This window comes from Onychomys torridus, chromosome 4 (genome assembly GCF_903995425.1).
Source record: "Onychomys torridus chromosome 4, mOncTor1.1, whole genome shotgun sequence".
Taxonomy (NCBI): Eukaryota; Metazoa; Chordata; class Mammalia; order Rodentia; family Cricetidae; genus Onychomys; species Onychomys torridus.
This window is the reverse complement of record NC_050446.1, coordinates 125,821,614-125,848,477: the sequence shown is the minus strand read 5'-3', so window position 1 is coordinate 125,848,477 and position 26,864 is coordinate 125,821,614. Positions and strand designations below refer to the sequence as shown.

At 49.5% G+C, this 26,864-nt stretch overlaps 1 protein-coding gene across 5 annotated transcripts in view; it reads right to left on the bottom strand.

Moving 5' to 3' along the window:
- Nucleotides 1-3,848: 3,848 nt before the first annotated feature.
- Slc9a8 (solute carrier family 9 member A8) overlaps nt 3,849-26,864 on the bottom strand; it is a 61,455-nt gene continuing 38,439 nt past the window's right edge. For all 5 annotated transcript variants that reach the window (XM_036183861.1, XM_036183857.1, XM_036183860.1 and 2 more), the window contains 8 exons: nt 25,530-25,668; nt 23,767-23,872; nt 14,712-14,828; nt 13,400-13,482; nt 11,683-11,794; nt 9,336-9,556; nt 7,400-7,546; nt 3,849-6,808 (listed from right to left, as the gene is read on the bottom strand). In XM_036183861.1, the coding sequence (XP_036039754.1) occupies nt 6,701-6,808; nt 7,400-7,546; nt 9,336-9,556; nt 11,683-11,794; nt 13,400-13,482; nt 14,712-14,828; nt 23,767-23,872; nt 25,530-25,668 (1,033 nt within the window). In that variant the 3' untranslated portion in view covers nt 3,849-6,700. The remainder of the gene's footprint in view (nt 6,809-7,399; nt 7,547-9,335; nt 9,557-11,682; nt 11,795-13,399; nt 13,483-14,711; nt 14,829-23,766; nt 23,873-25,529; nt 25,669-26,864) is intronic.

Here is a 26,864-nt window from a genome sequence, read left to right as displayed (position 1 = left end):
CCCTGTCTTGGAAAAAAAAAAGAAAAAAGAAAAAAGAAAAAGAAAAGGAAAGAACAAAAAGCCCTTCGTCACTGAGGTAGGGTATCAGTTAAGCCCACTCATGGATATGGCAACTGTCATATAAGCTAGTTTGTCAGGCACACCAGTGTCTGAGCTTCGCTTAGTCCAGTCCTGCTGTCACATGTTCTAGTCTCGATTTCCTAAAGATTGGTTGCCTTTTCCTGATCCCTTCCTATTGGCAGGCCTTGCTCCAAGATGCCACTGTGGGCTGAGGACAGTCCCTTACAGTGGGCCAGCTAGCATGTGAGCGAGGCCTGGTCCAGTGACACTCCGAGTCTCCACTGGCCACATTTCAGGGCCTGTGTGGGTGGGTGAAAGAGGGTGATGTGGGATTGCTGGGTCATGTGGGGGTCCAGTCTAACAAGTGTAAGTTTATGCAGTTTATGTGTGTAAGGCTTTTGTTTTGTTTGTTTGTTTGAGACAGGGTTTCTGTGTAGCCCTGGCTGTCCTGGAACCTGCTCTGTAGACCACCAGGCTGGCCCCAAACTCACTGAGATCCACCTACCTCTGCCTCCTGAGTACTGGGATTAAAGACATGCGCCACCACAGCCTGGCTTAAAATTTTCCTTTTTTCGGTTTTTCAAGACAGGGTTTCTCTGTGTAGCTTTGCGCCTTTCCTGGATCTCGCTTGGTAGACCAGGCTGGCCTTGAACTCACAAAGATCCACCTGCTTCTGCCTTCCGAGTGCTGGGATTTTTATTTTTTAATGTGTATGGGTATTTTGCCTGTGTGTATGTCTGTGTATCATGTGCATGCAGTGCCCATTGAAGCCAGAAGAGGGTGTGGAATCCCTTGAACTGGAGTTACAGATAGATGGTTGAGAACCAGATGTGCTGGGAATGGAACCCAGTTCTCTAGGAGAGCAGCCAGTGATCTTAATCACTGACCCATCTCTAGCTCCATTTGGTAGGGTTTTTCGTTTGGTCGGTTTTGTCTTTTTGAGACAGGGTTTCTCTCTGTAGCCCTGGCTGTCCTGGAAACTTACTGTGTTGAGTGCTTTTCTTATGGAAACATCTTGAATGTGGTCAGATAGTCTTTCTGTATCAGTTGAAATGACCATGGTTTTATCTTTCCTTCTGCTAATATGGTGTGTTATGCACACATTCTGGCTCTTTGGCATTGCTCAGAACAAGAGAGAGAGAGAGAGACAGAGAGAGGCTCCTGTTTGAGTAGGAGGCATTGTGGGTTCTGCCCTCTGGGAGAGTCAAGGCTGTGAAGGCCTCTGTTCCCTACTCAGCTGTTAACTTTACTCATGCTAACACGTGGGCACTACAGTTCTGTTCTGTTTAGCAACTGGATCATTGCTATAACATCTGTAAAAGGACCTCTCTATGGTGGTGGTGTGACTCTAGACGTGAAAAATCACACAGAACTGAAGGAACACACACATACCACATGAACTTTTTCTGGTTTTATAAGGATTTCCCCCTAGTCTTTGGTAGCTGCTGTTTACCATAGAGCCCCAGCTGGTCTCAAACTTGGAGCAATCCTCCTACCTCAGCCTCCCAAATGCTTGGAGTTTAAGTGCACACCACCATACCTTAGCTTCATGTGGAACTAAAGTTGTTGTGGGGAGATGGCTCATTTGATTAAACGTCTGCCTCCCCAGTATGAGACCCTGATTTGTTCCCCAGAACCCACATTAAAATGGCAGATTAGGACTAGAGTGATATCTTCATGGTGGGGTGCTTGCTGCTCTTTCAGAGGACAGGAGTTTTGTTCCCAGCACTCAGGAGCAGAGGCAGGTGGATCTTGAATTTGAGGACAGCCTGGACTACACAGTGAAACCCCGTCTAACGCCAAAACAATGCTTTCTGCTCTGCCATCCTCACGAAGCCTCATCTTCCCTCCGGCCCTCAGAATGGCTGCAGCAGATCCAGGTTTTACACCTGCATGTGATGGGGAGGAACCACAACAGCTTCTCAAGGTGCCGCTCTCGCTTGCCATGCTGGGGTTGACAGGAGTGCTGACCAGGGAATGGGCCCAGCTCTCTTCAAAGCAGCTCACCCACCTGTCAAAGCTGAAGGCCCAAGGAAGCAAAGGTGGAAACCATGGAGAACTCAAGTGGGTTTGTACTATGGGTATCTTTTTCCTTTTCTTTTCTTTTCTTTTCTTTTCTTTTTTTTTTTGAGACAAAGTTTCTCTGTGTAGTTTTGGTGCCTGTCCTGGATCTTGCTCTGTAAACCAGGGTGGCCTCGAACTCACAGAGATCCACCTGCCTCTGCCTCTCGAGTGTTGGGATTAAAGGTGTGCGCCACCACCACCTGGCATTTTTTTTTTTTTTTAAAGAGAATTTTAGTCTATAGTTAAGGTTGGCTCAAATTGAGGCCATCTTCCTGTCTCAGCCTCTTTAGTGTTGGGATTATGATTATACATCACTATGCCTGGCAGCATGTGCTTTTATTTTTTAGAGGGTCTCACTGTGTAGCCTTGGTTGCTTTGGAACTTGCTATGTAGGCCAAGCTGGCTTCCAACTCTGAGATTACCATCTCTACCTTCTGAGTTGTTTGAATCTTGGTCTTTTAATAAAACTCCAGGGTTGGGGATTTAGCTCAGTGGTAGAGTGCTCGCCTAGCAAGTGCTAAGGCTCTGGGTTCGATCTTCAGCTCAAAAAGAAAAAAAAAGAAAAAAGGAAACCCAGCGTCAAGATTATCAGGGTGAAAGCTGAAAGATCAGAGAAGCTAGCTACTAGTTCTAACCTCTACAAAATCCTCAGTCTAAAGAGAGTGAGTTCCTTTTTCCTCACGCCTTATATATTTTTTTCTCTGCCCTGCCATATTACTTCCTGGGACTAAAGGTGTGCTTTTCCCAAGCAAAGGCATGAGAACTCAAGTGCTGGGATTAAAGGTGTGTGCCACCACTGCCTAACCTCTAAGTCTAATCTAGTGGCTTGTTCTGTCCTCTGATCCTCAGGCAAGTTTATTGGGGTACACAATATATCACCATACTGAATGCTGGGATTAAAGGTATGCACCACCACACCCAATGCAGCATGTTTTTAGTGTGTACCAGAATGTCTCTTCCTTAGACTGATGGGATGGGTAGGGGCTCTGGGACCCTTTTCTCCACAGGTCTCTGTAGAAGTTATTTCTTCCTGTTTCTCCCCTCTACCTTGAGGGCTTTTCTCGAGTTGCCCAGGTCCTGTCTTCCAGTGGGACTGAGCCCTTTCCTCCAGGCTGGCACTATTCAGAAAAACTCCCAGCCATCTTCAGGGTCAGGGCATCCTGAGAATTTTGTCTGTAGTTCACCAGTGTGTCCCCTGACTTCAGCTAGTTAACTTACAGCGAGATGTCACACTCAGGCAGCTTTCCCTCATGTCCTCGCACCCTTGGTACATCTCCAGCCTGTGGCTGGCGCCAGGTAGATACAGTTGCCACTTCATTCTCTTGGCTGCTGGTAGGGGTGAGGGAGTCTCAGGGCTTTGTCCTGTGTGTGCATGTACGTGCAGGACCTTACATAAGGCCTCCCTTTGTAAGCCGAGGACCAAATAGGCTCTGGTTCCTTAGCTGTGTGGATTTAATGGGAAGCTTTCCATTTTTCTGCAGGTAGACAGTTGTCAAAAACCAATGTGCAACCAGCCAGCAGCAGGCCCTGAAAGGCCTGGATTCCTGGCACCTGGGAGGAAGTCATGGTTGACATGAGCATTCTGCCTCACGTGTATGGCTCACTGAGGGTCCTCCTAACCATTACACTTCTTGGAACATGCCTACTACTGTCCTGGAGAGCTGTAGTGACCCAGGGTCACATCCAGGAGCTTTGCAAAGTCACTTGACACAGCAGAGGCCAGCTCTACTTCCACAGCATTTTATTTCTAACCGTCCAGTGCTGTGACCTCCCATTCAGTGGCAGGCCAAGGTGAGCGCCTGCAGAGTGACACAGTTCCCCCTGCCCAGGCCCTGCCCAGAAAGCAGCAAAGGTTCCCCCAGGCCCCAGGAACCTTATACATGTGGCTCCCAGCCAGCCTCCTAATCACAACAGAAAACTAACGCTCCCCAAACCTCCCACTGTCAGAGAAGAGTGGAGTCCAGGTTTGTGGAGAGCCTTCAGCCCTAGTGGAAGCAGGGGGACTCCACCAGTCCCCAGCCTGTGCTACCATGGTTCTAGAGCAGGGCCACAGCCACCAAGGGTGGCCTGTCCCAGCACCTCTGCACATGATTGTGCCTGGGTGAGGGGCCATGGCACCTCCCCGTCTGAAACTGGGTGGACAGGTGGGAAGGCAGCATGGAGAAGCAGGGCCACCAGAAGGCCCTACCACCCACCATTCAGTTTCAGTTAACACAGCCTGGCTCGGGCCCTGAGAGAAGCCAGGGACTTGGACCTGGTTTCCTAGGCACCAGCCAGCAGAGAAATCAAGCTGCTATTTCTGAGAATGGGGAGGGCTCCTGACTCCATGTGGCACCTTAGAAGGCTCACGGGTGGTAGACAGCTACTGAATTCCTCCTCACATGGGAGCCAGGAACAGCTGACCTCTACCATATGTACCTCCATAACTAAGTGGGGAGGGGGCTGGGCAGCAGCCACCCAGTCCAGAACCTACCATGGGCATGTGGACCTAGTAGTTCTTAGTGTGGGTTTTAAGATGGCTCTCTGCTCAGTCCCTTGGCATTCTGGTGCACAGAAAGGACTCTGCATACCAAGCCCTCTGGCTGTCAGGTTTTACCCCCAAGATGCTGCTGCATGTGGCTGTCTGGGGGACCCTGTGACCACAGCACTGCAGAAAGCAGGTCACTCACTGATTCCAAGAACTGGCTCATATGTTCTGTAGGGATGGGCCACCACTATACTAAGTGCCAGATCTCCAAGGGCACCCCTGTCCCTCACTCTGAAGCATTACCTTCCGTGTGCCCAGCTGGCCTATCTCTTGGCCTAGACTGAACTTTGCCGAACAACGGGGTCATCTACCATGCACACACTCTCTGCTGCACACAACAGGACTAGCGGGGTGGAGGAGGTGACGGCAGCACTTTGTCTCTCATCTGAGAGATCCCTCTAGAGCTCTGCTCCTGGCTGTGGCCCTGGCAGGTTGGGTACTCGCCCACATTCCCAGGAAGGGGCGGAGTGCCTACTGACATGCAGAGCTGGAGCAGCAGCTCCCACCAAGCTCCCGGGAGCCCACTTCCGGTCTCAGCTAAAAGCTGGCATGTCCGAGAGGCCTGGGGCCGAGGCCGAGAGAGTAACACCCGATGCCTTACTGTGTCATCTATGAAGTTAAGGATTAAAAAGAAATCTTGGCAAGTATTGGGCTTGGGAAGCAGCTTCCATCCCAGAGATAAGCCTGAGCCCAGCCAGCCCCACTCCCAATCACACAAGGCCATAGGTGGCTCCAGCTCCAGGGTTCAGGTGAGAGACAAAGAAGAAGACCCTATCTTGGCTGTGCCAAGGATAAGTGACCTTATGTACAGAAGCAAACTACATGCTTCCAACTCTGCCACTTTGTGCAGCAGAGTGAGGTGGAGGGCCTCAGAGGCCTGGCTGTCTGCCAACATCAGAACCACAGCACCTGAGGTGCAAAACACCTGCAAAAAACCCACTCAGACCCACTGTGTCCCCATTGTGAGCCAATGCCATACACAACAACTATGCCACCAGGATGCAAGGAAGGCCTCGGGCCACATGGACAGTTGCTGAAGGCCATGGATGGGCAGCAGCTATAAAGGGCTGGCGAGGACATCAGGCAGTGACCACTGACTGTGGTGTGCCTTAGCCTGAGACATGCACACGCTGTGCTCTGGCCACTATCCCAGTGTCTTGGAGATCCGAGGCCCGGCATGGAGGGCGAGGACCCAAGCTCCAGGAACTGGTAAAAGGCTGGGCTCTCAACAGCAGCTGGGTGGGAGGAGCTTCACACTATAGGGTCTAGTAAGAGGCCTCTGGGCAGAGGACAAGAATGAAGGAGGAGACTGGTGGAGAGGAGAGAGGATGTGGAGGTGGCTCCCACACTTAGGAAAGGTGTCCCCAAGGACCCTGTGCTTACAGGGTCTAAAGACCCCCTTTGTCTCTTCAGAGAGTACTCTAAAACCAGGGGATAGGCCAACACCTTTCCTAGAAGCCCGCAGGCTGAACCTTGCCAGGTACCAGTGTAAACATTTGCAGTATGCCCACAGGAGGGCTGCAGCTGCCTGCCCAAAGGCAGGCTGAGAGGTGCCAGTTCCATGTCAAAAAAAGGTCCTTTAGCCTTTTTCTTTGGGAACGCAGGACACAGGACAGGGAGTGTGAGGCTTTCAAAATCTCTTGGCCTTGGCACCAGGTTGAGGCTGCTGCTGCTGCTGCTGCTGCTACCAAGGCTCCTTGACAGTGCAGAGACAAACAGCAGATGTGCCTGCCAGTAGTTGCTCCAGAGATGAGAGGAAGGCATGGCCCAAGCACAGTGTGAGCTGAGCAAGCCAGCCGGCCAAGTTTTCTCTGTGGCCTGGCACAGAAGCAGAAAGGGGCTGGCTGCTGCCCATGTCTGTAGGCCCAGAAACAACGTTGGGGCAGGTCTGGTTCCGTGAGTCATGGAGGCCGATCATATTTCTGAAGCCAGCACTCTCCAAAGGCCTGAAGCTTCTTCCTAGCTAAGACTAGCCCTTGACCTACCATCTTGTGTTCTGAGAAGGCTGTACGAGGAGGCATCTTCTTCCAGGCCCAAGACATTGTAGGCTCAGAACAGCTCCTGCTCATCGTCCTCAGAGCCTGACGGGCCCTGGCGGACCTCTTCATACCACTGGTTGGTGAGGCTTTTCATCTGGATGCGCCCATGGTGGAGGTCCTGGAGCGAGACACAAAGAAAGTCAGTGACAGGGTCAGGGGACAAGAGGCTGCTGTGAACCTATGGGTTGGCGATAACAGGGCGGCCTGCTGAGAACTGAGGGGAAGGGGGTAAAATGGCATGTTAGAAACTCAGCCTTAGGAATTGACAAGCCTGGTGTCTGCCAGCTTTGGAGTGTTCTGCCCATGGTCTGAGCTCCTCTCCCTGGGCCTTGGTCCCCTGCTGTCAAGTGAGGGAGCATGTCTTGCTGCTTAGCTGTTGGAGGACATGGTCTTGGGGGTAGGTGAGATGATGTTGTGGAGAGAGGGAGAACAGCCAGGAGAGCCCCACCCCTGGAGGAGACAGCTGCAGTGTCAGGAGGGCCAGGGCCACAGGCCGATCTGAGACTTCTCGGCTCAGCATCAGAAGCTATCCACATCCCTGAGGGCAGTAGGGAAACCCAAACTGTTGTTAGCCATCTTCCAAGGTGTGTAGGGAAGGAAAGGCAGCAGGGGCAGAGCTGGGCTGCTCACCAGCCTCCAGCAGCGGCTTCCTCCCTAGCCCTGGCCACTGCAGGCCTGAGGGGAGGCAAGGTATCCATGACATGCGCACCTCCTGTGTCAGCCGCCGTGTGAAGAAGGGGTTCAGGTACTTGGCGTCCAGCCACATGAAGCCTTTGAGGTCCTGCTTTCTGATGTAGTGGGCTTCGTACTCCTCCTCGGTGAGCTCCGACAGATGTTCTGACTCGATGGCATTGCCCTGGGTGACAGAGCTGGCAGTGTCAGCAGGCACTTCTCTGGGAGCCCCCACTCTGCCTTCTTGCCAGAACACCACCAGTAACACACTCTACCCTAGACAGGTAATCACAGGCACAGACCTTTTTGGGCCCCCAAAGCCTACCCTTGGCAGGGAGGCCCAATGACAAGTTTGGAGCACAGGAGTCTTCAAAGTTGCAAAGCCCTGCTGGCCTGGGCCTGCAGTGCCAAGGAAAATGGAGGAGGTGCACAGTCAGTCTCTGGGGTTTGAGAACCTTGAAGATGCCATAGATTTCAGCCAGCCCCAGCTGTACTTTCTGTGACAGCAAGTCAGTGGCAGGGCTACAAATCTGCACACTTAACAAGTTCCTACACTGCTGCTGGTTTTGTGCCTCAGTGTTCCCCCCTGTAGGATGGGACTATGAAAGTCCCTGCTACCTGCAGAGTCCAAGTGCCGCGGCCACAACAGTATATTACGACTGTCCGAGGGTGGCTGTATGTAGCCTTGGCAGAAATGGCAATCTACACAGGGCTCACATCTGTAACTCCCAGCACTTAGGAGGTTGAGGCAACAAGACTACAAGGCAGTTGTAGCCACAACATCGTCAAATCCAGCTTTGTCTACAGAGTGAGCCCTGTATCAAAAGGCAAAACTGGGCTGCAAAGACAGCTCAGTGGTTCTGAATGCCTGCTGCTTGTCCAGAGGACTCTAGTTCAGTTCCCAGCACCCACGTTAGGCTCATAACAGCGGGAAGCTCTAGTTCTGGAGGATCTAATGCTCTTAATGCTCTCTTCTTACATTCATGGGGGTGTGCATGTGCACCCCCGTTCAGCAAGCATGTTACCATGGCAAGGCATACACATATATAGACACACATATACTTTAAAAAAAAAAGCTGAAAATAAGGAAACAAAAACAATAACAACAACAACAACAACAAAATAGAGATCACAACACAACTCCAAGCCAACTGGTTATTTAGAAGCTGGGAAGAGAGGGCTCTGAGAATGGGAAGGACCTGCAGAGCCTGAGGCTTCGGAGAAAATGCTCTGAACCAATGGCTCTGACTCTCCCACTCTCAGATGTCAATTTGATGACTGACCCAAGTTTACTGACATCTCAAAGAGGGAGACTAGAAGAAGGTAAAGCATCTCAGGATGCAGGAGGGTGGGTGGGGTAGGAGGGTGGGTCAGGAGTCAGAGCTGCTGCAGTGGGGGAGGAAGGCAGGAGCCAGTGTAGGGAGCCCCAGCCTGAGTGTGCTCTGGCAGCAGGAGGTGGCTCACAGGAAGTAGAGGGGAAAGGGGACACAGAAACCTCAGTTTCCAATATGTCTGGGTCCTGAACACCTCTATCCCTAAACCATGCCCCCTCTGTCCTTGAAGATGTCCTTGCTTACAGCCCTCACACCTACCACAAGCCACCATCCTCTCAGCCCCTATCAAGAGATGTGAATGTACACTGAAGAAAACCTCATTTTGAAACCTCTTGGCCCTGACCTGGGCTTCTGGCTCAGCTTCTGGCAGCAGAGGTACTCTCCCAGGACTCTGGCATAGGACCAGGCTCTACTTCAAATGTCCTGAGCTACAGATGGCATCGGTTCTCAGCTTCTAGGCCTTCAGCAGGTCACAAGGCTGGCACACATCCTACCTCAGAGAGCCATGCTTCAGAAGCCAAGTTCCCACACCTGTTCTCAGGCCTGAACCGCTGACAGAGGTAAGCAAATGCACATGCCCCCAGAAGCCTGACCTGCTCCCCCTGGCAGACAGGCTGCAGGGCCCACAGGTGCACTAACCATCTTCTCAGTCTTGCTGAGGTTGACATCCTTCTTGCTCCTGCGGCGTGCCCGGGCATCCTCAATGTCCACAAGGCGGATGAGGGGCATGGTGCTGCCGCCCAGCAGCAAGATCGTGAAGAGCACAATAACAATGGTGGTGGTACCAATGAGCTGCCGCTTCTCCATGGGCTCCAGGCCCAGATGCAAGCTCAGTGCATAGGGGATGGCCCCTCGAAGGCCTGGAATGGTAAATGGAGATTCAGGCCAAGCCAGAAGGAGGGGGAAGGAGCAGAGAAGAAAGTGGGTCCATCCAGCTCAGCACCACTAACAGTAGGACCTATACCTGACAGAAGTGGCCTAGGATGTGAGAATAGGTGGCGGGGTAGACAGGTTGAAGTCCCTTGCATGTTCTGCATGGGCTAGTTCCAGGCAAGGTGACTACAGCCATGCTGCTGTGTAGCAGGTATATTTGGGGGGCCCATCCAATCTGTCACATGACAGCTATGGTAGCTGAGTCCTCCCTGGGTGCCCCAGGCCCTCATGCTCTGTGCACAGGCAGGGCAGCCCAGCAGGTGCTGCCCCTCTCCACAGCTCAGGTCGGGGAGCAGCCGAGAGTGGACGTGCCGCAGACACGGGCAAGAGTGGTGGTGTGGTCTGTCTAAGGACTCTGCAGCTTGCTGGCAATGACGAGAGGCTAAGGGTGTGGACAGAGCTGGAGGCAGTTGCTCTGCACCGTACATACCCACGGAGCAGGGGATCCCAAGCCCTGCCTTCACAAGCTCCAGAACAGCCAGGACAGTAAACACAACACTAAATTCACGCAAGTTGCTGGGAGACTACAGTGGCTCAGCTGTGGAAGGAGCTTGGACAGGGCCTGGCTGCTGCAGCAGTCCAGCCCTGAGATGGCCAGGAGGTCAGAGTGGGTGGACTCGGAGACACGAGCAGGGGGAGTGACTCTTCTCCAAACCCACAAGGGTTACAGGATGAGGGGACCTGACGTGTGACAGGCTCTGTGCACCCATGTATACCAACCCATCTTGCTGCTTCCCATGAAGGGAGGGCAAGCCAAGCAGCAGGCAGGCAGTGGGCTCTGGCTCAAGGAACTTGCTGTGGCCCACAACACCCTGAAACAGAGAGAAGTAGAAACTGGATTCTAGAGGAAGGGCTGGTTTGGAGAGCTGCATAGAAGGAAAGGCCAGATCAGGAAGTCCAGTACTGTGAGAGGACAGGTTTAGGAAGAGGTGGGGCCTGGCCCTAGGATGCCTCTGTCTGGGGTCAATGTGGGAAGTGCTGGGTGGGAGGCTGGGGAGCTCCAGGGGAGGTGTCTTTGATATACTGGCAACGGTAGTGGCCCGGCAGATACACTAGGTTGAGGGCTGATGCTGCAGAAGCCACTGGTGAGTTGATCAGGACCAAGGCCGTAGAGCTGAAGGGAGCAGAGTGGGGAGATGGGGACAGGGTGAGGGTTGAGAGGAGACACTGGCTGCTGAAATCATTCCAGCACTTGGGAGGCAGAGGCAAGGAGGATGGCTGCAAGTTTAAACCTAGACTACACTGCAAGTTTCAGGTCAGCCAGACCTCTACATGTCTATGTGAGACAGGGTCCAGGTTGGACTCAAGCTAGAAATCCTCCTGCCTTGTTCTTCCCAGTAGCTGGCATTACAGTTCAGCACCAGTGAACTTAGCTCACAGTTTTTACAATAAGGCCTTTCTGAAGAAGAAGGGCTGAGGCAAATTGTAGTGGACACTATGAAGCACTGTAGCCCCCATGGAAATATTAATTATATTCATTCATTTATTTTATTTTTTGAGATGGTCTCACTCTATACCCTGGCTGGCCTGGAACTCTTAGAGATCTGCCTGCCTCTGCTGGGATCAAGGCATGTTTTACCACATTTACTACCGACACTGAAATAGGAAGAGTACAGAGAGTTAACGGTCCTAAGGGACTGATTCTTTAAAGCTGAAGGTTGACAAAATCACCCAGCCTTGAGAAGGTAGAGAGGTGTGATTGACAGGCAGCTGCAATGCTCAGATTCAGCTATGAGGACTCTGCAGCAGAAGAGAAATAACTTGCACAGCATGAGATCCCTATCCTTAGCAACACTCCATACCATGCTACACAGGCCTGCCAAAGGTGTGCATGGAGCTGGACAGGTCCTTGCTTTGCCTCCAAGGGTCCCAGATGCTAGGCATGACCTTTGCCCTCCCGGAACCTGAGAGTCCTCATCCCAGGGACAGAGAAGGGCCAACCACTTCATGGTGCTAAGATGAGGGTGCCATTTGGCAGCACCTGTTGGAGCCTGACTTCCCAGGGACCCAGTACACAGCCCAGGCAGGCTCACCCTCCCCGGCTGCCACTCACCACTGAACCACATGATGAACATCATCTTGGGGGTGATTTTGTGATCTCGGAAGAAGTTCAGCAGGTAGGACAGAGGGAAGATGTTGACTGCTCTGCCGAATAGTACCAGCACCTGTCAATATCAATACGTCAGTACGCTAGAGTCCACTTTGTCTTCAGGCTAACATCAGTGGAACACACCTGTCTGAGGCAGTCTCGCTTGCCCTCAGCCACAGACACACCAACAGCACAGCAGAGGTGGAGACTCACACCACACGTGTGCTGCTGCCCTGGCTCTGCCTGGTGAAGCTTTTTGGTCTGACCTTTTGTCTCAGATGCTAGAAGAGGAGACTAGCAAGCATCATTCTGGGCTTTAGTCACACAGCCTCAGAACAAAGGCAGCCACCACTAGGCTCCTAGTCTGGCCTAGAAACAGCCAGCTGAGGACAACCAGGACTCCATAATGGGGTGGGTTTATGCTAACCTCCCCCACTGGGGCACTGTGGGGAGAGGGGACAACAGACGGGTACTCCAGTCTCTGCTCTGGGGTCTGGCTCCTCACAGCAAGAAGGGTGGGCTGAGTGAGGTTTACCTGGGAGCACAAAGGTGGCTCAAGTCCTGGGCCTGCTGTGGGGTAAAGCCTCTGAAAAAGCTTCCTTCCTACTGTAACCAACAACAGCCAAGAGGGGCTGGGGACAGCATCTGCAGCTGTCCAGGGCTCTCCCTGAGATCTGTGCTCACAGGACAGAACTGTGACACAGGCCACTCTAGATGGAGGTCACATGGGGACGGGGGAAAGGACTCAAAAGGACCCAAGAAAAGTAGGATCTCCTACAGCTCAATGTACTTCTCCTTGTCTTTTTTGAGGTAGGACTCCGGTGTGCAAGCCCAGGCTGTTCTTGAACTCACCATGTAGTTAAAACTGCCCTTAAAATGTTTTATTGGGAGCCTGGAAAGATGGCTCAGTGGTTAAGAGCACTAGCTGCTCTTCCAAAGGACCTGGGTTCAATTCCCAACACTTACATCGCAGTTCACAACTGTCTGTAACCCCAGTTCCAGGGATCTGACACCCTCAAACAGATATACACGCAGAACACCAAGGCACATAAAATAAAAATAAATAAATCATTAAAAAAACCAAAAATGCCAGGCAGTGGTGGTGCATGCCTGTAATCCCAGCACTCGGGAGGCAGAAGCAGGTGGATCTCTGTGAGTTCGAGGCCAGCCTGGTCTACAGAGCTAGTCCAGGACAGGCTCCAAAGCTACAGAGAAACCCTGTCTCAAAAAAAAACAAAAAACAAAAAACAAAAAAACAACAACAAAACCAACCAACCAACCAAACAAACAAACCCCAAAACAAAAAAACCCTTTTTTTTTTTTTTTTTTTGAGATAGGGTCTCACTGTGTAGCCCTGGTTGGTCTGGAACTTGCTATATAGACCAGGGTGCCTTGAACTCTTTATCCTCCTGCCTCCATCTCCCAAGTGCTGGGGTTCTAGGTACTCACTGCTGAGCTCTGTTGAAACTGTATGTGTAAAGGCAACACACTATTCAAAACACTGAATATGTAAAATGTCCAGACCTTTATGTCTGGGATCGTTTAAACAAAAGAAATTTTCAACAGAAGCATGTCCTTGTAGCTGTTGACTCTGAACTGGTAATAGTTACAAAAATGGTTCCAGACCATGTAGTTGCTGTTCTAAAAATAAGCATTCAATAAAAACAAGAAAAATACTTACTATGCACCAGATGACAAAGGAAATTTCAAACTTGTGAGGGAAACTAAAAATGGACAGGCCAAGAAATGCAAACACACACGTTTCTGAAAGAAACCAAAGAGTGGATTATTCACCTCAGTACCTTCTTTACAATTCAGCAGCAACTTAAGCAAGCATCCCCAAAGCCACACCAACAGCCATCTTACTTTTCGGAAAAGTCTTGCAACAGATACTGTGGTCAGACTTTGTACTTCATCTCTGTGTGTGGGTGGGTGGGAGAGGGAGAGGGAGAGGACGGGTTGAGATAAGGTCTTGCTGCTTGGCCCAGGCTAGCCTAGAATGAATCCAATGGCTGGGGTTGCAGGCGTGAACCACTATGGCCAGCTCTCTGTTACATAGGCAGTATGTCCCTGCTTCTGAGAATGTTCCAACACAATGGGTCAACTGTCAGATACTGAATGCAAATAAACAAGCTTCTACCTGTGCATCTGCTGAACACTGACCAGTCAGGGTCCATCATGGCAGCAAAGTGGCAAAACTTCCAAGCACTTGACTGTAGGTGCCACATGACACAAGTGAGGAGGGGCCTCGAGTTAGCTCCCTCCCAGTGCACCATGCCAGCGGCACCCACTGGTGGACAGAACGTACTGAGGTTGGCTGGAGGTTCAAGAGGCAGGGCTCGTGGGAAGGACCCATCTGTAGGCGTGGTTGCACTCAGTGTACAAGGGTCACTTGCGTGTGCTAAAAAGAGCACCTCATAAATTCCAGGCTCCTGATTACATCATGGGGCTCAAAAGACGAACCCCCAGAGCCCGACACCTACAGAGACAGGCTCATTTCAAATGTGAATGTAAGTTGGCGAGGCTGCTGAACTCACTTCAGTGGCGTTTGCTGTGGCTGATGTACCTTCAATGCAGCAGCCGCAACTAGCAGGGTGCTTGTCCTCCTCCTCTCTGAGAGGCCTTATTTAATGCTGTGCCAGCCTGGGCTACAGAGTGAGTTCCAGGAAAGGCGCAAAGTTACACAGAGAAACCGTCTTGAAAAACCAAAGAAAAAAAATTCCAAAGAACATCTGTGGAGATCTCCACATTAACATCTGGAACATTCAGCAGTAGTTCTATCTTTGGCCATAAACTGCAGGCACCAAACGTCTTAAGTACTGTACATCTTTTATGGAATTGCAAGCCACAGGAGGCAGCCCAGGAGGAAGGAGCACGATACTTGCTGGGCTTAGAAGGATTCTGGGCCCTGATGGCAAGGAAAAATCCTAGCTTACACCCCATCAGGGCAGGAATCCCAATTGTGTGGGCACTCAGAGATGAATGAAACTCACCACACAGGAAGGCCACAGTCCGGAGGGTCTGCTGCATGAGGATCTGGGTGACTGGGGAGAGGTTATGGTGTGTGTAGTGTGACATCACGATGCCAGAAAACAGGATAGCCATGATGCCTGGAGAGAGAGGCAGAGGGCAGACATGACAGAACACAGGAACAGGTGTGCAAATCAGACCACACACTTCCTACAATCCCAGAACCCCAATATTAGGAGTGTAAGAAAATGGGAGGGTCTGGAATGATGACTCAGAGGTAAAGAGCACTGGCTGCTTTTCCAGACCCACATTTGGTTCCCAGCACCTAAAAGGCAGCTTACAACTATGTGTAACTGCAGTTGCAGGGGAACCTACACCCTTTTCCATGAGCACTAGGTGTGCAAGCAGTACAAAGACATACATCCAGGCAAAGATGCGGGCACATACAAAGGAGAGACAAGACTACAAAAAGAGACTGGAGTGCTACTTCAGTTAGTAGATGGGTTGCCTAGCAAGCAAGGAGCCCTGGGTCCCATCCCCAGGAGTACATAAATGAAATGTGGTGGCACACATCAGCAATCCCACCAAGTGGGAAGCAGACAGCAGATCAGAAGTTCAAGGTCATCACTGGGTAAATAGCAAGTTTGAGGACAGCCTGGGCTACATGAAACTCTGCCTCAAAAATGAGGAGACAGCTGGGGGGTGGTGGCGGCGCACGCCTGTAATCCCAGCACTTGGGAGGCAGAGCCAGATGGATCTCTGTGAGTTCGAGGCCAGCCTTGTCTACAAAGCGAGTTCTAGCACAGCCTCCAAAGCTACAGAGAAACCCTGTCTCGAAAAACCACAAAAAAGAGGAGACAGAGAAAGTGAGGAAGAAGGTATAAGGAGAGACGGGGTAGGGAAGAAAATAGGGGTCCAGGTATACAATCCTGAGGTCTTTCAGAAGCTAGAGAAGTGGCCAGGGTCCCTCCTCTCTCTGCCAGCTGGTGACACTGGCCAAGTGGCCCCCATCTCCGAGCTGCAGCTCCCTCTTTGGTGCAGTCCTTGCTCCCACAACAGTTGGGGTGAGTGCAAGACGAGCCATGTGAACTGAACATCACAGTTGTTCAAGAATATTCCTTTACACAGTGTGAAGATATGTCACTGTAGTTGGTTTAATAAAAAGCTAAATGACCAATACCTAGGCAGGATTTTCAGGGCAGAGAGGATGCTGGGAAGAAGGCAGAGTCACCAGCCAGACATGGAGGAAGATAGATAGTAAACAGGTGATAGTAAACGAGCCTCGGGCAGCACACACATTAATAGAAATGGGTTAATTTAAGTTACAAGTGCTAGTTAGAAACAAACCTAAGCTTCCAGCTGAGCTTTCATAATAAACCTCCTTGCTGTGATTTGGGAGCTGGCTGGTGGGACAGAGAAAGACTCACAACATATGACACCCAATATAGGAGACCTATTTCCAAGTAAGACCTGAGAAAGCTTAAGTAAAGGCTCCAAACACAAATCAGAGACAAACGCAGTCCCACAGTCTCTCATGTCGGCTGCAGAACAGAGATGAATCTCCAAGACACTGCCGCAGGGCTTGAGCACCTAGTGTTTCATGAGCAAAGCTGTGTGGCCTAAGTTAAGGTTTTGCTCATGCAGAGAGAAAAGATTACAGATACACTGTAAAGCAGGTTCAGATGGAAAAAAAATTTTAAACAGGTTACAGTGTGTTTAACAATGTGTATAGGCTTAAGGAAAAAAAGAAACAGTATAGACAGTCATAAAAAATAATTGAGCTGGGCAGTGGTAGCACACGCCTTTAATCCCAGTACTTGGGAGGCAGAGCCAGGCAGATCTCTGTGAGTTAGAGGCCAGCCTGATCTACAGAGTGAGTTTCAGGAAAGGCACAAAGCTACACAGAGAAACCCTGTCTCAAAAAACCAAAAGAAAAGGAAAAAAAAAAAAAAAAGAAGAAAAGAAAAATAATTGAAAAATAATAGCAAATCTTAAAAGAGAAGTAATAAAAAAGAATAAGCCATGTAAGAATGAAAAATATAACACAGAGTTTAGACCTTATACTGTACTTTGTTAATTTTGAATTTTAGAAATGCTAACGACCAGACAACAGCTGCCGAGAGACATTGGATTGTGAAAGAGCCTGCTAAATTAAACCAACCCATATAATTTAAAATGTCTTAACTTCAAAAGGAAAGTAAAAAAAAAAGAAAGAAAGAAAATATATTACATTGGGGAAGAGGCTTTGCTTTTGTTTCCACAGAAAATGAAAGGCTGCTAGAGATCAGATTGGGGAGATCCCTGAAAATCCTGGCTACAAACATAAAGAAATAAACCTAGAAAAATTACAAGACAGGTGATGTACATTCTACCTGCTCGTTTCCTTGAGCATCCAGAACAGCTTCAAGGCGCTGGCTGAGATGGTTGAGCCTCACAGACTATTCTAGCCAGGACTTGACCATTATCCTAATTTTCTCAGGGACCCCAAAGATGTCAGTGCCCCCAGACAACAGAAAGCAGTCTAGAGAACACAAAGCCCATATTCCCAAGAGGTGGGGTGGGTGGTTTTTGGTCTTTTGGTATGTTTAGGAATGTTTGTCATCATTTAAGGGGGTTGGTTACAAATTGTTACTGGTCATGGTCAGGGAGAAAACAAAGAAAATTAAATTCAGAGATCTCTTTCTGAAGGGAAAAGGGGGGATAGAGTATAGAAATGATGGGATAGGAGCTGGAGAGATGCTCAGTGGTTAAGAGCACTGGCTGTTTTTCCAGAGGTCCTGAGTTCAATTCTCAACAACCACATGATGGCTCACAACCATCTGTAATGAGATCTGGCGCCCTCTTCTGGCTTCAGGCAAACATGCAGACAGAACACTGTATACATAGTAAGTAAAATAAATCTTTGAAAAAAAAAAAGATGGGATAAAGGGTGGATTGTTGAGTCTACTTTAAACAACCAGTAGTCTCAAATGGTTTACACTAGTATGAATTTTTTGCATATTGATACAAATTTAAGGTTATTTTTGTTAAAAAATACTGTACATACATTTCTACTCTTGTTTAAGATATTGTACCTAGTAGCTCATTTAACAATTTAATATAAATTTCTAGCCCCTGAAAGTTATTATTACAAACTATTTAGGATAATAGAGAAATGCAGGTTAGTACTTAGTCCCTTATAATAATCAAACTTGTATTATGATAGGTATGTTTTCTTTTTTTTTTTTTTTTTGTCTGTACTGAGGACCGAACCCAGGGCCTTGTGCTTGCTAGACAAGCGCTCTACCACTGAGCTAAATCCCCAGCCCCTGATAGGTGTGTTTTTAAAATTAAACAGTGATATATTTTAGATAGACAGGCCATCTTCAAACACTTCAGAGATCTATAGAATATGGCATTTAAGATGTTTTAATAACAAGGCTTTTTATGAGACATGTCTGCTCCTGGCAGTACCAATCTACTTCAGAGAAAATGATGGGCATCAAAGAACCTCCACATAGAGTTTGCTTTCTTTATGGCAAAAGTCAGCCACTGGGCAAGAAACTGACCTTGACTCAACATGCTGTCCAAACTGAACAAGCATGACACAAAAGAGACTACCAAACTTTGCCAAGACAAGCTAGGCCAGTCCTTCAAAATTCCTGCTTCACAGAAAAGTCTGTCAGATATTCTAGCCCTGTAGGCTGAAGATGGACACCCTAACGTTATAGAACCTTGGGTGACTGTCCAGGCAGCCAGCTTTCTCTGTCATTTCTATAGTTTTGGAAGATTTTGCTCTGCACTTCCTGTTTACTCAGGTAATATTATATCCTTCTGGGATCTTTAATGGAGTTGAAGACTAGGTAGTTATAAATGCAGTTTTCCTTAGTTATTACAAAAGGTAAATTAGGTACAAAGCTTTGGACTCATCAAGATAGAATAAATAATGGAATATTTTCTCTGAATATGCCAAATACAAATGGACTAGACATTGTAAATGTAATTCTTGCCTGATAATTGTTTTTATTGTTTATAGTTTTATTACATCAGAGTTAAAACCTCTCCTTATTTACACAAAAGGGGGGAAATGTGGAATATTCCTTTATAATATGTGAAGATATGTCACTGTGATTGGTTTAATAAAAAGCTAAATGACCAATAGTTAGGTGGGATTTTCGGGACAGAGAGGATGCTGGGAAGAAAGTGGAGCTACCAGACAGACATGGAGGAAGTAGGAAAGCAAGATGCACAGTATGTAGCCGAGGTAAACAAGCCTTGGGCAGCACACAGATTAATAGAAATGGATTAATTTAAGTTATAATAGCTAGTTAGAAACAAGCCTAAGCTATCAGCCGAGATAATTAAGAAGTCTCTTTGTTGTGATTTGAGAGCTGGCTGATGGGATAAAGACTTGCAACATACAGTGTCAGGCTCCACATTTCTGAGCTGTCACTGTACACTTTCCCTTAGTGTAGTGGGTAGCCATCCCAGCATTGGCCTGGAAGTTCCAACCCCCACTGAGGCTTTGGTAATGGTCACGCCCACAAGGCGGGGCAGAGGAGGAAGCGGAAGACGAAGGATCGGGAAGTACTCACTCTCTTGGTTCCCGGACTCTGGACGCTGGAGGTAGACCGAGCAGAGTTCTCCAGAGAACAACGCCGGATTGTGCTATACCCTTGCCAGACCCTGTAACCTACCCCCTCATTTCTAAGTACCCCACAAAATAAACCTCCCTTTTAACTACGTGGAGTGGCCTTAATAATTTCACCAATACCTTAGCTTACAGGCTGAGGTGATAAGTTAGTGCTGCCTGCCATCCATAGGTAAAGAGCCTAAGAACCAGGGCTGGAGAGGTGGCTCAGATGTTAAGCACTGGCTGCCCTCCCAGAGAACTTAAGTTTGATTCCCAACAAACACATGGTGACTCACAACCATCTATAACGATACCTTGTACCCTCTTATGGCATATAAGCATCTATGCCAGAACACTTTATGCATAAAAATGAATCTTCAAAAGGAAAAAAAAAGCCTAAGAACTAGGATGTAAAGGGTATAGCAGTCTCACAGACCTTAGGATACTTTTTGTCAATTCCCCATACCCATCAAATATTACTGTTTCTTCCAGGGCACAGCTGTCTGTGTCCCCCCCCCCCCCAATCAGTGCCTGGCAGCTGCTCCCCTCACCTCTTGGAGGCTCCGCACAAGTACTTTTTATTAGAGTCCCATCTGAGCAGAAGAAAGCTGAGGTTTTTTAAAAGCCACTGAACAAGATGCCAACATACAGAAACTGCAAATCAAACTTTATAAGCCAAATTTTAATTCACTTCCACCATTTTAGAACATCAGTTAAACTGGCTAACTGCACTTGCATAGGAAAGATCACACAGCTGTGTCACACACTAGCCACTGCACTGACCACACACTAGGCCCTATAAACAGGCCACCTGATCTTCAAAATCCCTACAGGGCTCTACTGTGTACATGACAAGGACTAGAATGGTTTCTCTACAACCTCCCAGGAAGTGGCCCTTTCCTATATGCTCCTGCTTTGCCTGCAAGAGCAGATAGACACTCCAGAGCAGATGGACAAGGGCAAGGGGAGGGGTTTGCTCACTTGCTTCCTGAGTACAAAATGGGCTTCCCAGAGCTGCACTGGACAATGACACTCCCCCCCAACTCCCCAGCTTTGCCTGTTCTTTATGTCCCTGAAGGAGGTGCAGCTGACCCTCCCTAATCCTGCAGCATCACCACAGCCATCAAAGGTGGCACCAGGTTGGCAAGGTGGCTTGGCAGTTAAGAGTACTTGTTCCTTATAATAAGGAACATGGTAGCTAATAACCACGCACAATTCTCAGGCACTCATGTGGTGCACAATCATACACACACACACACACACACACACACACACACACACACACACACACGAATCTAGCCAGGCATGGTGGCAAGCACCTTTAATCCCAGCACTTGGGAGACAGAGGCAGGCAGATCTGTGATGAGTTTCAGGACAGTCAGAGCTACACAATAGAAAAAGACCCCGGTTATCAAAAAATAAAACAAATAAGCAAAAAATAATCTAAAAATAAACATTTACAAGAAAGTGATAGCAGGCAGGGCTGCAGTCTTGGAAAAGTCATGTTCAGCACATGCCATGCCCTGGCCTTGCACCCAATGCCCCGCACTGCAGCAGAGACCAGCACGAAGAAGCATCCAGAGACTAGGAGGTAGGGCACAGCAGGGAGTTGTCTCAAGTTCTCTAGTTCTAAGTCCAGTGGTCACATGGCTGCCTTAGACAGGGCTATCAACATGCTTCTCATCTTGATGTAATGTTAACCTAAAAGACACCAAGCCACAGTGCCATCATCAGCTGTTATGACTGGCTGGAGGGACTAAATACCTGCTTTAGAGAGCAAAGGCACAGGGGGCAGGCAGCCTGTGTGGAAATTCCCCGGGCTCTGTCCCAGAACAGTGTTGTTCAGTTCCGGCAGGGGGCAGTCTAGGCAAAGGGCTGCAGGTGGCCATGGTACACTGGACTAGGGGGTAAGACACGTGGTGTGGGAGAGCACCAGGCAGTAACCACCAGGACAAATGCACAGCTTCGTTAGGCTGCTACAGCTCTGCTGGGCAGGCCCATCTTCACTTCTGAGATGATGTTTCATACCAGCGACGTCTAAACTTCTATGTAATGAGAGAATGACTGGCGCAAATGTTTACCATTTTTCTGTGTGGACAAACACATGGTGCTGAGTTTGACCAAGAGCGTTCACTTGTGCACTTGATTCCTAATGCTGGAAATGGCGCAGAAGAACTTCCCCGGGTCAAGGAGAACATGGGCACCTGGCCAGTTCTGGGGCTACAGGGGAGTCTAGATGGGCACTCTAGTTCAGGAGTCTGCCCATCAGGTCTCTCCACACACAGGCCACCACCCTGACAGGTAGACAACCTCACCTACTGGAATCATCATGTACAGGTCCAAAGACTCAGAGGTTGAGAATGGTGTCACTGAGGCTCACTTTTGGGAAAATACATGAATTAGCTACATACAAAAAAATACTTAAATTTTTCTTTTAATTTTTATATACCCATGATCTGCTGGAAAAACATAAGGAACTGTTATTTTGGATTTTTGAGAAAGGGTTTCTCTGTGTAGGCCTGGCTGTCTTGGCATTTGCTCTGTAGTCCAGGCTGCCTGCCTCTGCCTCCTGAGTGCTGGGTTTAAAGGCGTGTGGCGCCACCGCCTGGCAGAACTGGTTACTTTCAAACGCTCAGCAGTTCCTAACAGTAAAACTGGTATATGTCACATGATCCAGCAATGTCACTCCTAAGTATTCACCCCACATAACTGAAAACATTTGTGAATATTCACAGGCCAAAAGTGGAAAAGCCCGTTCACACCTCAAATGAGATGGTAATGTGGTAGTGCTTCCTGCCACCACTACCATAGACAGAATCAGGCACCAATGACCACACGTCACATAATTTCATCTAGTGACATCTGGGAAAGAACTATTAACACTGCAGGTCAGAATGACCATAGAAGACACAGAGATCTGGCCAGGGCCCTGACTGCACACATCTGTAAAACAGAATTCCATCCATGGATGGCTGTTTATTGTAGCTGTCAACCCCACTGCAATTTAAAGGAGACACCTTCCCATAGCAGAGTTCAGTCCGGCCTGTGTGGTGCTCCTTTTCTTCAACAGGTCTTTCTACAGCCCTTACCTAAGGCTGGAGTCCTGGCATCAAGGAGAGGCCTCCTCATTCAGCTGCACCTGCACCTGGGAACAAGGCATGCAGCTTGCTCTGGACCTGCAAGGCTGGCGCTCTTACAATCGACAAATAGTGGGCACAGGATCCACACCACTTACGGCAGAAAGCTGACAGACAGGGACTGCTGACTGATCCCACAGCATGGAAGGCCGTAGGAACCAGTGCTCAGTGGACAGCTCCTCCTCCTCACAGGGGCACTTTACCAACTGAGCCACTGCTCCAGCCCCTTTTTCAAACGATGACATTGATCTAGCTACTTTGTCTGTCTGTCCTTTGTCTCTCTGTGTGTGAATGTGTGCACATGTGGAGGGCAGAGAACAAATTTTGGAGTTAGTTCTCAACCTTCCACTATGGAAATTCTGGGGGTCAAATTAAGGTCATCAGTTTTGGAAACAATCGCCTTCCATTGCTGACCCATCTCATGAGCTTGATTGTCTCTGAGGTAGACTCTCATAAAGCCCAGGCTAACCCTGGACATGCTATGTATGTGGTGGAAGATGACTTTGAACTCCTGACCCTTCTGCCTCCAGCCCCAACCCTCAACCAACAATGTACTATTCTCCAACCTCAGTTTTCTTGTGGTAAAACGGGTCATTACAGCACCTTTGTCTCTGCCAAGAAAAAGCACCTCAACTAACAAAACCTGTATCACCAGGCAAAACACCCGAGCCACGGTCAGAGTGTGCTGGTTACTGTCTCTAGCCAGGGTCAGAGCGTGCTGGTTACTGTCTCTAGCCATGGTCAGAGCGTGCTGGTTACTGTCTCTAGCCACGGTCAGAGTGTGCTGGTTACTGTCTCTAGCCAGGGTCAGAGCGTGCTGGTTACTGTCTCTAGCCACGGTCAGAGCGTGCTGGTTACTGTCTCTAGCCACGGTCAGAGCGTGCTGGTTACTGTCTCTAGCCACGGTCAGAGCGTGCTGGTTACTGTCTCTAGCCAGGGTCAGAGCGTGCTGGTTACTGTCTCTAGCCACGGTCAGAGCGTGCTGGTTACTGTCTCTAGCCAGGGTCAGAGCGTGCTGGTTACTGTCTCTAGCCACGGTCAGAGCGTGCTGGTTACTGTCTCTAGCCAGGGTCAGAGCGTGCTGGTTACTGTCTCTAGCCAGGGTCTGAGTGTGCTGGTTACTGTCTCTAGCCAGGGTCAGAGTGTGCTGGTTACTGTCTCTAGCCAGGGTCAGAGTATGCTGGTTACTGTCTCTAGCCAGGGTCAGAGTGTGCTGGTTACTGTCTCTAGCCAGGGTCAGAGTGTGCTGGTTACTGTCTCTAGCCAGGGTCAGAGTGTGCTGGTTACTGTCTCTAGCCAGGGTCACAGCATGCTGGTTACTGTCCTTACCTGAGAGTGAGATTCCCTCTGCCAGCCCATATGGCAGATAAGCAAAAATGATCATCATGCCAAACTCCAGGGAAGGCGTTCTCCTCAGGTCAATGTGCTTCAGCACGTGGCACGGGTGTCAAGGAAAAAGGAAGAGGCACTGGATGGACGTGAGGCAAGGCGGATACATAAAGCAGACGAGCAGCACAAGAGACGCTGATTGTGGCACAGTTACGTGGGGAATTTCTCATTATGTAACTTTTTCTTTGTAGAAATGAGAATCTGACAAGACAGAAACACTGACTCACTCAGCTGGGGCTGCAGACACAGGCCACTCAACTGCCTGTTCTCCGGGCCTCATCGCCCTGCTAAAAGGCCTGTTTTTCCTGTCCCTGCAGAATACCACACTCATGCCCCTGGGAACAGAGGGCCCCAGGCCCTGACTGAAGCTGAGTTTCCACGTACTGCCTGACTTCAACATGTGCTCCTGGACGGCGGCCACTCTCTCTGCCCCTTCCTCCTCCTCCTGCCTCTCTTCCAGACAGGATCTTACTATGTAGCCCTGCTGGCCTCAATCTTGTGGGAGCCCTTCTGTCTCAGTTTCCCAAATGCTGGGATTACAGGCATGCACTGCCGTCTCTGGCATGTGTTTTTTAAATTTTTACATTTGATGTCTGAGTGCTTTGCCTTATGTCTATGTGCCACATATGTACAGTGCCCACAGAGACCAGAAGAGGGTGTCTGATCCCCTGGAACTGGAGTTTCAGGTGGCTGTGAGCTGTCATGGGGTGCTGGGAACTAAACGTGGATCCTCTGTAGTAGCAGCCAGTGCTCTTACTACTGAGCTGTCAGTCTGGAGGAAACGCTGCACTGATGGTGTCATCCTCACTCTGCTCGACAGCTGCCAACCAACTCAGTCAGCCTTCAGCCTCTGGACAGAGGAACAGACCGGAACAAAGCCAAGATGGTAGGAAACATACTCAGAACCAGGCAAGAGTGTTCCAGCTAGCTGACAGATGAACTGCTCAGGAGGGACATGGGTCTGCCAGCTGCAGACCTACTCTGGAGCCTGTCCTATTTCTCATGACAGATTGTTGCCAGCAGAAGGTCTCATTGCTGCAGAGCCCCGTACTCTGACCGACAGCCCTCAGCTGGAAAGCAGTTCACAGTGCAAACCAGGATGGTCCTTGCCATCCTTCCAGGTAAACTCTCACCCAGGGAGGGGCTATCAGTGGTCCTCACTGTGGGGCTAGAGAGAACTCTGTGGTTAAGAGCTGCCTGGTGGTGCACGCCTGTAATCCCAGCACTCGGGAGGCAGAGGCAGGTGGATCTCTGTGAGTTCGAGGTCAGCCTGGTCTACAGAGTGAGATCCAGGACAGCCAGGACTACCCAGAGAAACCCTGTCTTAAAAAAATAAATAAAAAAGAGCTGCCCCACTGAGTTTGGTTCCTAGTACCCACATCAAATAGCTGACAACTGCTTTCTCTCTCTCTCTCTCTCTCTCTCTCTCTTTTTTTTTTTTTTTTTTGAGACAGAGTCTTTCTATGTAGCTCTGGCTGTCCTGGGACTTGCTCTGTAGACCAGGCTGGCCTTAAACTCACTGAGATCCGTCTGCCTCTGCCTCCTGAGCGCTGGGATTAAAGGTGTGTGCCACTGCTGCCTGGCTACAAAACCTTCCTTTAAATAAACTTTAAAGCTGGGCCCTTGAGGAAGAGGAGAAAACAGTGAGCGTGGACACCATCCACGTGATCCTTGTGCTTTGTGCTCCCATGCTAAAAGGATATCAATGCAGAAATCAAGCCAGTCAGTGTGCCAAGTGCCGCAGAGCCAAAGAACATTTTGAGGAAGTACCCGAGGGCCTGTGAGAATGTTTGCCACCCACTGACATCCGACATATGTTTTCTTGTTAGACCTTCAGCCGTGCTAGGAAAGAAGAAAATAGAAAGTTAAGTGCTATAGACAGAGTCCTTAGAATCAGCTCTGACACAACTTACTGTTCCTTCCAGAACTCCCCCTTCCTTCCCGCCATTCAATCCCCCGCTGGAGGCTTCTGTGGTCACCTACTTGTCCAGGCACTGAGGGGTTTCTGGGGCTCAGAGGTGAGGGCAAAGGCGATGTCCTTAGGAGCTGCCCTGGGTAATGAAGGGGAAGGGCCAAGGGCTGTGAAAACAGTGGGCATCTAACTCAGACTGGGATAGAGGGTGGTTGCGGATGGTTCCCCAGGCAGTGCAGGCTGGGTTTCCATTTAGGAGAAAGGGTTCTCAGGCTGAGGAACAGTGCCCAGGAGTGGGGACATTCAAGTACACGGAGGATACCAACTCTCCAGTGGACTACAGCCACACACTGTGTCAGAATGCAACCAGCTCTCAGGACACACCTGCAGGGGCTTCTCCCCTCTCAGTTACCTACAGACACCCTGCTGAGAGACTGGGAGTCCCTAGTTAACAGACTTCCCTGAGCCAGGGCCTGTTGCCTGGGAAGTGAGTTGACAGACTTCAAAGGGGACCTGGTGGCCATGCACGCTGCTCCCACTTCCTCCCCTGCCTCCTCCACGTTGGCTTATGCTGTGAAACTTCCCATCCTCACAACAGTGTAAACTAAACTCCCACTTCTGTCCTCGGCAGCTCTGATGCTAGAACCTGAAAGGTCCTCGGAGCACCCACCACGGGCTTGCCTCTCTGTCGTGGTGTTAACAGCTTTCCCAGTAAACTAGGTCTCCCTAGTGATCATCTCAGTGTCCCTCATGAACACGCCCCATTTCCCATCTCACAGCAGCTCAGCACTCATTCTTCTGGCTAGACACATGCTGCAAGCTTACAGAGCAGGGAGTGAAGTTCCACAGAAGAACTGGCTGTCACAGCCTAGGACCAGCAGGGGCTCAGGACCACCCAAGAAACCAAAGCAGATTTACACCCTCAGGGCCTAAGACCGATTTCCTCCCCAGCTACTGACAGAAGGGCAAACTGACAGCAGCAAGTTAAAGCCAGCATGGAGCAACTGGGAGACCAAGGTAGAAAGATCAGGGGTTCAAGGCCAGCCTGGGGTACAGGAGACTCTCTCTCAAAAACAAAACCAACAAAACCGCCAAACCACTAAGTAAATAAATAAAGCTAAAAATA